The sequence below is a fragment of the Podarcis liolepis genome, assembly GCF_965112155.1.
Source record: "Podarcis liolepis genome assembly, chromosome: 17".
Taxonomy (NCBI): Eukaryota; Metazoa; Chordata; class Lepidosauria; order Squamata; family Lacertidae; genus Podarcis; species Podarcis liolepis.
In genome coordinates this window covers 44001064-44013610 of record NC_139571.1, presented here as the reverse complement: position 1 = coordinate 44013610, position 12547 = coordinate 44001064, and the positions used below count along the sequence as shown (strand labels likewise).

The following is a 12547-nucleotide window of genomic DNA, read 5'->3' as shown; positions in this document are numbered from 1 at the left end:
CACCCAAAAAATTGCTCATTTTCTTAAATTTGAGCCCCCCAAAATAGAGGCGTCTTATATATGGGGGCATCTTATAGACAGAAAAGTACGGTACTCCACTCTCAGCAAGCACCTAAGTGATTTAAATATTGAATTTGTGGAACGGCCGTAATCAAACTTCTGGCTTGAATGGAAAATAAACTCGCTAGTTAATCACTGCTTTGACTGACTGAATACAACATTTTTATTTATTTTTTAAAACACACACACACACTTTGTTCTATATTTTAGATGCATTTGAAAATGAATCGGGGAAGAAAGCAAAGCTCCAGAATGTGTTAGTTCAACTCCGGAAATGTGTAGCTCATCCGTATCTGTTCAATGGTAAGAAGGCCGCCCAGGACATTCGTTGCTGGTGCTGCTGTCGAAGCAGTTGGTTTGTTGTCTGTTCTGCACAACTGAGAAGGTTTGCCCATTGGTGCAGATCCAGCGTGCAACTTAAGGGCTGCTTCTCACCCTAGGACTTTCGTCTGTAATATATACAACTTGCAACTTGTAAGTTTCCTGCACATCCTTGTTATGGAGTGATAGAGGCATAAGAGGGAGTGGAGTTGCTGTGATTTACAGAACTCCCATCTTCCTTGCTAGATTGCCTAGCCAAGAAACTATCTCTATCATGTGTGTTTACCTGGGGATTCTGCTGCTGGCTTTAATATAGTGTATTTCAGTGATTTTTTTAATGTACTATAGTTTTCTTTGCTAGCTGTTTGTAGCGAAAAGCTATTTTTTGCAAGCTGCACATCAACAGATGCAAAGTCTATTTATGCAGCTTAGTGAGGGGGCAAGTGCAGTTTTTACCTCTCCTTGCTGGGTTGTAGGGAACTGAGATGCTTCTGTGTGCCGAGATTACGCTATTCTAACGGTCCTGTTGCAAAGGGCTTGATCAGGAAAAGACTTCCATTTCCCTCTAAAAGTATTTTTAAGAGTGTTTGGGAACAGCAGGACAATTATTTGCTCTGCCTTGAAGTACATATTCAGACGCAATCCTTTTGTGGTTAGTAGTCTGTAGTCTGCAGTGTTAACAGAGAAGTTTCTTGCTAAAATGTCTTTCCATTTCAGGTGTTGAACCAGAACCTTTTATCATTGGGGATCATCTCTTTGAAGCCAGTGGGAAGCTGAGCTTGTTGGATAAACTTCTGTCTTTCTTATATGTAGGGTATGTGTTTCACTACTGAACTTTATTACTTTCCATAAATCAGCAAAGGACCACCTTTACCTGCACAATTCACAGGTGTTGACAGCCTGCCTATAAAGTTATTCAGTTGGTAGGCATGAGAGACAGGGGCCATTTGGTGGTGGCCTCCAGAATTGTGGAATTCCTTCGCCTAGGAGGTGTGTACAGCCTCAGTGTTGCAAATCTTCAAGCAGGTTTTTAAAACCTGCTTTGAAACAAATTACAGTGTTTGGATTTTGTGTGGCTTGAGTGTGGCCTTCTGGTGTCACCTCTGCAATTGCAAATTGAGCAATGAGGTTGGACTCTTCCTGCGTTTCCCCAATGGCAACCCAATCCCTCTATTTGTTAACCTATTCTCAAATCAGAGCACATTAGGTTGCAGTCTAAATCTTCCTTGGTTGAGGCAAGCTTTGTTACACTACACTGACAGCTGAGCTGAAGTCAGAGCCTTCCCTTCCTTTCTCATTCCAGTGGTCATCGTGTTTTGCTGTTTTCCCAAATGACACAGATGCTGGATATCCTGCAAGACTATATGGATTACAGAGGTAAATGCCTCTGTTTCTTGATGTGTCTGATCCTGATTCTGGGTACGGAGAAGGGCCGCAAAGAAAAGGTTAAAATGTATAACGCAGATGGGGCCTAAGATGTGTCTGTGTAACTTGAAAAACTAGTACAGGAAGGGGAGAGTAAAAGGGGACAGCAAAGAGAGGACTGTGGAGAAAGAAAATTGAGATGTGGATAGGGGACAGTGCAGGATAAAGATTCTAAAGGGCCACAAGCACAGAAGTTTTTTGAATGGCTGTGATTAATCCATTTAATTCTTCTTTTAACCGAAAAGGTTACAGCTACGAGCGCCTGGATGGATCTGTTCGAGGTGAAGAGAGGCACCTTGCCATTAAGAATTTTGGCCAGCAGCCCATTTTTGTCTTCCTCCTGAGCACGAGGGCAGGTAAGGCAAACGTTACAAAAAGGCAGAATCCCTTTGCCGCCTTCCCAGATGGCGAATAGAGATGCACACAAAACGCCTTGAACTGAGTGCAACTTGGCTTATCCAAATAAGCCAAGGAGGTCAAGCAGAATTTTTTATGTAAATTCAAGTCCAGTTGTACTGGTTCTGTGCTAGACTTTAGCATTGCGCCTGTTGTCAGAGCCAGTCTTCAATGCATCTGTTGTTTCCTTCCTACGCAAACACTTAATTTCATTTTTTTAAAAAATCGTAGTCTCTAGCTCTTAAAGCACATATTGCAGCTCAACAAAGACTAGCAAGGTGAAATACAGTAAAATTCAAGTAGTAGATAGGTAGCCGTGTTGGTCTGCCATAGTCAAAATAAAAAATTCCTTCCAGTAGCACCTTAAAGACCAACTAAGTTAGTTCTTGGTATGAGCTTTCGTGTGCATGCACACTTCTTCAGAGTGTATCTGAAGAAGTGTGCATGCACACGAAAGCTCATACCAAGAACTAACTTAGTTGGTCTTTAAGGTGCTACTGGAAGGAATTTTTTATTTAGTAAAATTCAAATTTACCCTGGTTCTCTCAGTATGGTATAGTGGACCAGAGAAATTCAGATTCAAGTCCCAGCTCAACTGTGAAGCTCACTGGATGATTCTGGGTGTTTTCTCTGGTTAATCTACCACACAGGTTTTGAGAAGTTGAACAAAAACTGAGGTGTAAGCTACACATGAGAGGAGCACATCCATGACTCCAAAGATGGGTCAGCTACATTTATATGCAGCAAGGATGAGAGGGTCCATTGGGTCAGAAGGCTTTTGAAATGGTATTTTAATGTAATTCTATGTAACAATATGCTTATTTTAAAAAATTGTTTACCTTCCCTTTGGGGTTACATGGTTTATTCATCTAAATCAGTGTTTCCCAAACTTGGGTCACCATCTGTTGTTGGACTACAACTCCCATCACCCATGACCACTGGTCCTGCTTGCTAGCTAGGGATGGTGGGAGTTGTAGTCCAAAACCAGCTGGAGACCCAAGTTTGGGAAACACTGATCTAATTAAATGGAATGCAGGTATACTTAATATCAGTGCTTTTTTCCTTTAAAAAATATGTGTAGGGGTACTCTCATTTTCCTTCTCATATTGAAATACTGCCCCTCAATGAGGCCAAACTTAGATTCACAAAATGTTAAATGGTATGTGTACCCCCAGAAAAAAGCACTGCTCAATATACTGTTTTATCAAAATACTGTTCCATGCAGTCAGTCAAATTAACTAACAGTTTCTCTCTCTGGTCACCATTTGCTTTGGGGCTGTAAAGAGGGAAAACGTGTATTTCATTTGCAATGCTATTTCTGTTATGAAAACTCCAATGTCACCCTCCTTTATTTCCCAAGGTGGGGTTGGCATGAATCTTACGGCAGCAGACACAGTTGTTTTTGTTGACAGTGACTTTAACCCACAAAATGACCTACAAGCAGCAGCAAGAGCCCACAGAATCGGCCAGAACAAGTGAGGACAAATCTTTTCTGTGCTTTGCTTCTTCTCTCCCTAAGGATATGTTCCACCCATCCTGCTGCGTTGCATTGATGCAGCTCTTCCCAGTAAAACTGCATCCAAGTCCCTGACCATACCCCCCCCCCAAAATACCTACAAAGACTCCTCCAGATCTGTGACTCTATGGGTTGCTACCCCAGCACAAAAGGCATCAGCTCACATACACACCCTGCCTCCTGGAAAGTTTTGTGAACGATTGCTGTTCCTGAAATTTCTTGTTGTGTTTTTTTTGGTCTCCTTAATTATCGCATAGGTTGTGATCTAATGCGAACCATCATCTTTAAATGCTTTCCCCACCCCCACCCCTGTGTTCTGCAAGGCCTGTAAAAATTATTCGTTTGATTGGGAGAGACACTGTGGAAGAAATAATCTACCGGCGAGCAGCATCAAAGCTCCAGCTAACCAGCACCATTATCGAAGGGGGTCAGTTTGCGCTTGGAACGCAGAAATCACAGGTGGAAGCAGATATCCAGGTAAAAGAGGGGCCTAATGTGTCTCTGAATAGCAGTCTAAACTGCTGAGCAAAGCCAGCCCTACTTTTATTAAAACGTCGTGGAATGCAACAAAGAGATTTAGCACTGCTTGTGTTGGATCGGGGAATCCGGGACAATTTCAGGCTGGAGAGGAAAGCTGTGGTTTTGTGCTGTTGTTTTTTAAATTTATGGAAAGGCTCAAATCATGTTGTATCATTAGCAGCTTACTGAAATCATAAACTTTCCTTTGTGAGGCTAATCCAGGTTGGAATTCAGTTTTTCTGTGAAATTCTGAAGTTCAGCCCAAACGCCTAGAAAACTAGAATCTATAGGAAGTAAATTCCCAGGAAATTCTCCCCTCCCTTATCCTCACTTTATTTTCACTTCCAGACCAACAAAGCCTTATGACACAATAAAGCACAGTTGTTTTATTAAAAATGCCTTCCTTTGCTGTTGTAGGATTTCATCTTTGAACTCAAAGCAAAACAGCAAGGCAAAGGTGATGCAATCCTCAGCTTTATGTCTGAATCTGCTGCTTCTTTCATGATGATTGCTTTATCGCTATGAAAAAGGCTTCTGTTGTGTTGGCTCTCAAAGCAGTTCATACACAAGTATAATAGGAATTTGATCAATAGGATCTTCTTCACGCATGTACAAGCTCCTATATCTTCCTAATATACCGATAGGAGCAGCACTCTGGAAGCGTTAGAGAGGGTGATAGTGAAGCCTTTTAGCCTCCATTTTTCTTTTCGTTTTTTGAAAGCTGAGCGAAGTCCTGAAATTTGGCTTGGACAAGCTGTTGTCGTTGGGTGGAAGCACCATCTGTGATGTGGACCTGGGAAGTATCCTTGGGGAGACAAGAGAAGGATTATGGCTGATGGAAACTGTCCTGTCGACCGCAGAGGGAAATGTAGAAAATGAAGAGCAAAATGCAGAAAGTATGTTGATGGCTCCAACACAAATATATTGGGGTTTTTTTTTAGAGCTGTAGGGGTCAGAATTGGCCTCAGTTTGAAAACTGATATTTGTTTCTAAACCCTAGCCCTACTCGTTCACCCTTCTCATTTTTTCCAAACAGCCAACCATTGGCCTCTGCTTAAGAAAGATAGTTCTGCCTGCTCCTCACTGCTTTCACTGTAAACTTTCCTTTCCAAAACTTCAGACTCAATAATAATAATAATAATAATAATTTATTATTTATACCCCGCCCATCTGGCTGGGCGGCTTCCAAAAGAATATTAAAATACATCCCCTTAGAACCTTGTTTCAGAAGTTGGTTTGGAAGCAGAACTGTAGTAAATTAAGTGTGGGTTGTTCTGCCTTGGCTTTGATGAGAGGGTTAGAGACAATTAATAGAGGATAGAGCTGCCAAGATGTAGCTGAATGGGGCTTTCAAATCGAAAGGCAGTAGACTTCTGGCGCAGATGGGGCGTACAAGTGCAAGAGAGGGCTGTTACCTCCATGCCTTTCTTCTGAGTTTCCTTGGAGGCATCCGTCTGGCCATTCTTGGAAATGGGATGCTAGATTATAATGACATTTGCTTTGATCCAAGAAAGCTGGCCTTCCGTCAGTATTCATCCTTTGAAGTTTGCTTCACTGAAGTTGTGTTGCATCCAATAGCCAAGGTGTTTTTACAGGAGACAGATCTGATGGGAGCAGCCATATTTGCTGATAACGGATCAGCCCATTCACATATTAAATAGGGTTTGTGAGTCTACTTTTTGCAGCAAAAGCTGTTCATGGGTGTGAAAGTGATACAATGCCGCTCTGTAGCTTGAAGCTCCTTTATATCCCAGCAGTGTCTCTTCTGGGATTTGAGCTAGGTTGGGAGAAGGGTGTCTGAAGCTACAGGGTGAAAGGCAAGTTCAGCTTTACTCACCTTTAGTGGTGGTGCTGGGATATGGCCTATGCCTATGACATCCCAATGCAAACTAGGCAGATACGAGAACAAGCAAACATAGTTAATTGAAAAATAAGGTTTAGAGGAGATGCTGGGTATCGGAGTCCTAGTCTTCATTTGCTTAATTAGAATTCCTTTTTTAAATTTGGATTTATTAATTGGTCAAATAGAATATATCCTATTTTTTATCGGACCTTTGTGTGATAGGGAAGTTGATGAAACATCAGCTAAAATACCCCTACTGCAGGAAACAATCACCGTAGACTTAACTCATTGACCCTTTTGTCCAGAATTTCACAGTGGTTTTCTTTCTGAGTGGAACTATTGAACAGAATGGCAGTTACTTTATAATTTGATTTTGTATTTTGTCCAAAACCGTTCACTTAAGTTCCTCTAATGCAATTTTTTATAAATCGATCATTTATGTTGGTGTTAATCCACACTTTCTTTTAAGGGCATGGGTGGGAATTCTATAGACAGGTAGTCTGATAGTAGGTACAGTGGTACCTCGGGATGCGAACGGGATCTGTTCCGGAGCCCCGTTCGCATCCCGAATGGAACATAAGACGCAACGGCTTGTCTGTGCATGTGCGGGTCACATTTCGCCGCTTCCACGCATGCGCATGAGGTCATTTTGAGCATCTGCGCGAGCGGCGAAACCCGGAAGTAATGCGCTCCGTTACTTCCGGGTTGACATGGAGCGCAAGTCAAACGCACTCAACCTGAAACACATTTAACTCGAGGTATGACTATATTGTTGGAACTGTCAGAGCTCACTAGACAAAGGAGGCAACTTTTTAAAAAGAGCATTGCGATGCTCAACCTTATCTTAAAACAAAAAAATCTGCTGTAATGTTGGTGGCTCATTTTGAGATGCTTGCTGTTTTAAGGCCACATGTACCTATATGAAGGCAAAGACTACTCAAAGGAACCTAGCCACGAAGACCAGAAGGCCTTCGATCTTCTGCTGGGTCTTCAGAAATGTCTTCTTGAAGATGGAGGTCAGGAAGGAAGAGCTCTCCGAAATAAAGCAAATGTAAGGACACTGCGAACATTTTGGGTGGGTGGCAATCCAGCTTCAGGCATGCTTGGAGGAGAAGGTAAAAAAAAAGGTAAAGGACCCCTGGACAGTTAAGTCCAGTCAAAGGCAACTATGGGGTTGAAGCGCTCATCTCGCTTTCAGGCTGAGGGAGCCAGCACTTGTCCACAGACAGCTTTTCAGGTCATGTGGGCAGCATGACTAAATCGCTTCTGGCATAATGGAACACCACGACGGAAACCAGAGCGCATGGAAACGCCGTTCACCTTCCCGCCACAGTAGTACCTATTTATCTACTTGCACTGGCGTGCTTTCAAACTGCTAGGTTGGCAGGAGCTGGGACAGAGCAACAGGAATTTACTCGGTTGCAGGGATTCGAACTGCCAACCTTCCAGTTGGCAAGCCCAAGAGGCTCAGTGGTTTAGACCACAGTGCCACCGATTATCTGAATTCATATTTCAGTCTGGCTTCAGGGCCAATCGGGGCACTGAAACGGGCTTGGTCACGCTGGTTGAGAGTCCCTGGAAAACTGACTAAAGGGTGCCTTCCTGTGGTGGATGCAGGAGGACATGAAAGTAGCTTGAGATAGAAAAAACTGTTGCAGCCCATGAATATCTTTTCCTTTTCCAGGTTCTTGTCACGGGCATTCAGCCGGGACCCAGCAAGAAGCGGCGTAAATTGAGCCCAGAAGAACTGGCGGCTCGGCAGAGGAAGCGGCAGGAGGCAGCAGCAGAGAGGGCCAGGCTCAGGGAAGAGAAGAAGCAGAAGAAGGCGGAAGCTGAGCACCAGAAGAAGTAAGGTTGTCTCTGTTGCCAGTGATCTCACAGCAGCACCAGCAGTCAAGATGCTTCACAGTTCTACTTGCTACTGCAGTTTTATTTTTTATTCAATTCCATGTACAAATTGCTTCCTATAAATAATCTCTAAGCAATTTAACAATTTAGGGGCGGGGGGGCAGATCTCATAGAAAAAGCAAATTCAAATCCAGTGCAGATACAGACTGTGTGTAATGAGGAAGATTTATTTCAGCTGTAAAACGTCATTGATATTTATATTATTTTTGTAGGTGTATCCATAGGCTATGACGTCTTAGGTTGTGAAAAATACAGAAAAAGCATCTGAATGAGTTTCAACTCTAAAACGGGCTGTTGATCCATTGACTGCTGTGGAGCTGCACAATTTTTCTTTCTTTAACACTATCTGCTATTTTCCGTTTTGTGAAGCCAGAAAATAGTATTTCTTTCTAACTTCTTTGCTGTTACTCAGAATGTGGCTTAACTTTGAGACAAGCTGCTTTGAGGAGCCAGACAAAAGCATATGTGTGTTGAAAAATTTCATTTGGTCTAGGTTGTTTTCTTTTCAGCACTGTAACTTGATGGAAATAAGAATGACATTCCAAATATTTACTGAAGGCATTTGGCTGTGATATTTCCTGACAAATGTCAAAAACGCCCTGGCACTTCTGTTCAAATTTTAAGACTTACTGCTAAAAGTTAGCAAGTTCCCAGTTCAATGTTATTTTCAACTTGCGGTACCTGTTGACGCATGAAAATGTTTAGCCGTTGTGTCACTTTGGGCTGCCTTCTCAAATAGCCTGACTCCGAGAAGACTGCCAGCATGCCCCAGGCCTCATAAGAACATAGTGGCCCATCGAGTCCAGCATCCTGATATATATATATATATATATATATATATATATATATATATGCAGGTTTTGGTGTCCTCGGGTGTCTTCCCGTGTAAAAGTTGGGGTGTCTAGGCGACGTTTCGACGAGGTCTCACTCGTCATCTTCAGGCTGGTGCTTTCGGCTTCTTGTTACTGGAACAGAGCGGGATCTCAGTGTTTGAGTTCCTATAAATACTGTAGAGGGGTGTGGTGTATTGCCTCAAAAGTTCTGGGCAGAGGGGAAGTTCCCAGGCTAGTGTTCTTTTCTTCTTTTGTTCCTTAATTACTTGAGGGATATCTTGAGTGATTTCTTGAGTGATATTCTGAGTACCACTTAGGTGGGTCATTAGGTGTGGATTAGTTGCTAAAGCCTTCGTGTCTTGACCTCTTGAATTTGTGAAGAGTTTTTCTGGGAAGATGGCTGTACTGCATTTAGTTGTGCTCTGGCTTGGCTTCGTGTATAGGGGCGAGCTGTGGTTTTGTGCCCTGTGCCAGCCAGATCTGTGTAGGGATTGTAGGGGGGTGCAGCATCCGGAGGTGCCACTATGGTTTGGTTACTGGATGGTGTCTGTAATTTATCTGTGGAGAGGGTCTGGGTTTGGGTCTGGTGTGGTTGATTGGTGGTGGCGTTCTGTGTGCCTCTGGATCTGGTGTCGGTTTTTGTGGGGAGGGCTAATTTCCAGATGTCTGGCAGGCGGGACGTGTCGTCACGCTTGTTCATGTTGTGAGGGTGTTTCTCTATCTCGATGGCTTCCATGATTATTCTCTTGTGGTGATGTTCCATGTTAAAGAGCAATTTGGAATCTGCAAAATTAATTTCGTGTCCTGTTTCTTTCATGTGTTGGAAAAGAGAGGAAGATTTTTCTTCTTTTTTGACGGCATTCTTGTGTTCTGCGATACGTGCATTTATTCGTCTGTTTGTTTGTCCAATGTACGTGGCTGGGCAGACTTTGCAGGGTATTTCATAGACCCCTTGGTTTTCCAACTGGATTTTATCTTTGGGGTTTCTGAGGATATTGGCTATTTTTTGGTTGGTGCAAAAGGCTGTTTTGATATTGTGTTTATGGAGGATTTTGCTAATTTTATCTGTAGTGCCCTTGATATAAGGAAGGAGGGCCATGCCATTGTTTTCTTCTGTGTCTTGGTTTTTGGGGGGTGTTTCTTTTTGGATTAGCTTCGAAACCCTGTTTTGCTGGTATCCATTGGCGATTAACACATTTGAGAGATTCTGTAACTCAGTTGTCAAGTGGTCTTTGTCAGCCAGGCGTTTGGTTCTGGAGATGAGGGTCTTGGCTACGGAGTTTATTTGTGCAGGGTGGTGGTGTGATTGAGCATGTAAGTAGCGGTTGGTGTGTGTTTTTTTCCGGTAGATAGTGTGTCCTAGGGAGCCATCAGGTTTTTTGTAGATTAGGACGTCAAGGAAGGGAAGCTGGTTGTTGGCTTCTATTTCCATAGTGAATTGTATTTTGGGGTGTAGGCTGTTGAGATGTGTGAGGAAGCTATCTAGTTTTTCTTTCCCGTGTGGCCAAATTACAAAGGTGTCGTCAACATATCTGAGCCAAAGTTTGGGTTTGTGTTCTGACTTGTCTAAAGCATTGGTTTCAAAGTGTTCCATGTACAGATTTGCGATGACCGGTGAGAGGGGTGATCCCATAGGTGCTCCTTCTATCTGTTTGTATCTTTGTCCATTGTGGATGAAGTACGTGTTGGTTAGGCAGTGGTTGGTCAGGTCCAGGATGTATTCGGGGGGATTGTATTTGTTTTGAATGGCTGTCAAGGCTTCATTAATGGGCACTTGTGTGAAGAGAGATACAACATCGAAGCTCACAAGTAGGTCATCGGGATGTAGGTTTTGCTTCTTTATTGTTTCTATGAACTGGAAGGAGTTTGTAACGTGTGAAGAGAACTCAAACACTGAGATCCCGCTCTGTTCCAGTAACAAGAAGCCGAAAGCACCAGCCTGAAGATGACGAGTGAGACCTCGTCGAAACGTCGCCTAGACACCCCAACTTTTACACGGGAAGACACCCGAGGACACCAAAACCTGCATTCCTGTACCCGTGAAAATCTACGAAAACAAATATCTCACCTCTACGGGGAGGAAACCTTCCAGCTGACAAGAACCTACGAGAAACTAGAAATCCGAAGAGCCACCATCTTATGTGATCTCTTGTTCCTACGCAACTGCCGAGACAACAACTTAATTCCCACATGCTTCCAACTTAAATTCCACTCTAAAACCCCAGCTACCGAAAGGATCCTGAAACGAACTGAACTATCCCTAATCAGAAACGAACTACATAAGAAAAGATACCTACTAAACCAAACCAACAAAGATCTGCTCACTCTTCACCTCAAACTCTGTAACAAAATCCACCCTGCACTCTGGGACAAATGCAAACAACTAGCCGTCTGGAGAGCTGAAACTGAGACCTCACATAAGACAGACACACACACCAACAAACTCCACAAACTAGAGAGACGCCAGAAGCCCAGCCACCCTCCACAACAACCCATGAAACAAACAGTACATAACATATCAGACAGGATCCTCACCTCAACTGAAACCAAAGTACTCTCCAAAGGTTTCAACTTTGCAGTTACCCCGAGACGCATCCCCACGGAAAACATCATATGCGGAGTCGAAGCTAGCCTAACCAAAATCAACCCAGATGAAGCCAATAAAATCAGACTTGAAGTCACCAACATCCTCTGCTCCAGCAAACCACCCAGAAGCAATTTACACAAAGAAGAACAGAAAGCACTCACCAACCTGAGGAAAGACAACAACATAATCATTCTCCCAGCAGACAAAGGTAATGCCACTGTTGTGATGAACACATCGGACTACCAAGCAAAACTATCAAATCTACTCCAAGACCCTACCTACCAACCTATAAAAACAGATCCCACCACCTATCTGGAAAAAACCACCAAATCCAAAATAAAAGCCTCTCCTATCAGTGAAGAAATCCAGCTAAGAATCATCCCCAGAGAAAAATCATCCAGATGCCCCAAACTCTACGGCCTCCCCAAGATACACAAAGAAGGAACACCACTCAGACCAATAGTCAGCTCCATAGGCTCACCTCTACAAAATCTCGCTAAATTTCTCGCTAAGCAACTTCAGCCCTATGCAGAATCCATCTCTTCACACGTTACAAACTCCTTCCAGTTCATAGAAACAATAAAGAAGCAAAACCTACATCCCGATGACCTACTTGTGAGCTTCGATGTTGTATCTCTCTTCACACAAGTGCCCATTAATGAAGCCTTGACAGCCATTCAAAACAAATACAATCCCCCCGAATACATCCTGGACCTGACCAACCACTGCCTAACCAACACGTACTTCATCCACAATGGACAAAGATACAAACAGATAGAAGGAGCACCTATGGGATCACCCCTCTCACCGGTCATCGCAAATCTGTACATGGAACACTTTGAAACCAATGCTTTAGACAAGTCAGAACACAAACCCAAACTTTGGCTCAGATATGTTGACGACACCTTTGTAATTTGGCCACACGGGAAAGAAAAACTAGATAGCTTCCTCACACATCTCAACAGCCTACACCCCAAAATACAATTCACTATGGAAATAGAAGCCAACAACCAGCTTCCCTTCCTTGACGTCCTAATCTACAAAAAACCTGATGGCTCCCTAGGACACACTATCTACCGGAAAAAAACACACACCAACCGCTACTTACATGCTCAATCACACCACCACCCTGCACAAAT

General features: G+C 43.2%; 1 protein-coding gene across 3 annotated transcripts in view; it reads left to right on the top strand.

Moving 5' to 3' along the window:
* The window catches only part of CHD1L (chromodomain helicase DNA binding protein 1 like), a 40932-nt gene that overhangs the window by 18309 nt on the left and 10076 nt on the right, over nt 1–12547 (top strand). For all 3 annotated transcript variants that reach the window (XM_083481711.1, XM_083481710.1, XM_083481712.1), the window contains 9 exons: nt 271–363; nt 1099–1195; nt 1685–1758; nt 2052–2162; nt 3563–3677; nt 4042–4195; nt 4959–5133; nt 6986–7131; nt 7765–7928. In XM_083481711.1, the coding sequence (XP_083337837.1) occupies nt 271–363; nt 1099–1195; nt 1685–1758; nt 2052–2162; nt 3563–3677; nt 4042–4195; nt 4959–5133; nt 6986–7131; nt 7765–7928 (1129 nt within the window). The remainder of the gene's footprint in view (nt 1–270; nt 364–1098; nt 1196–1684; nt 1759–2051; nt 2163–3562; nt 3678–4041; nt 4196–4958; nt 5134–6985; nt 7132–7764; nt 7929–12547) is intronic.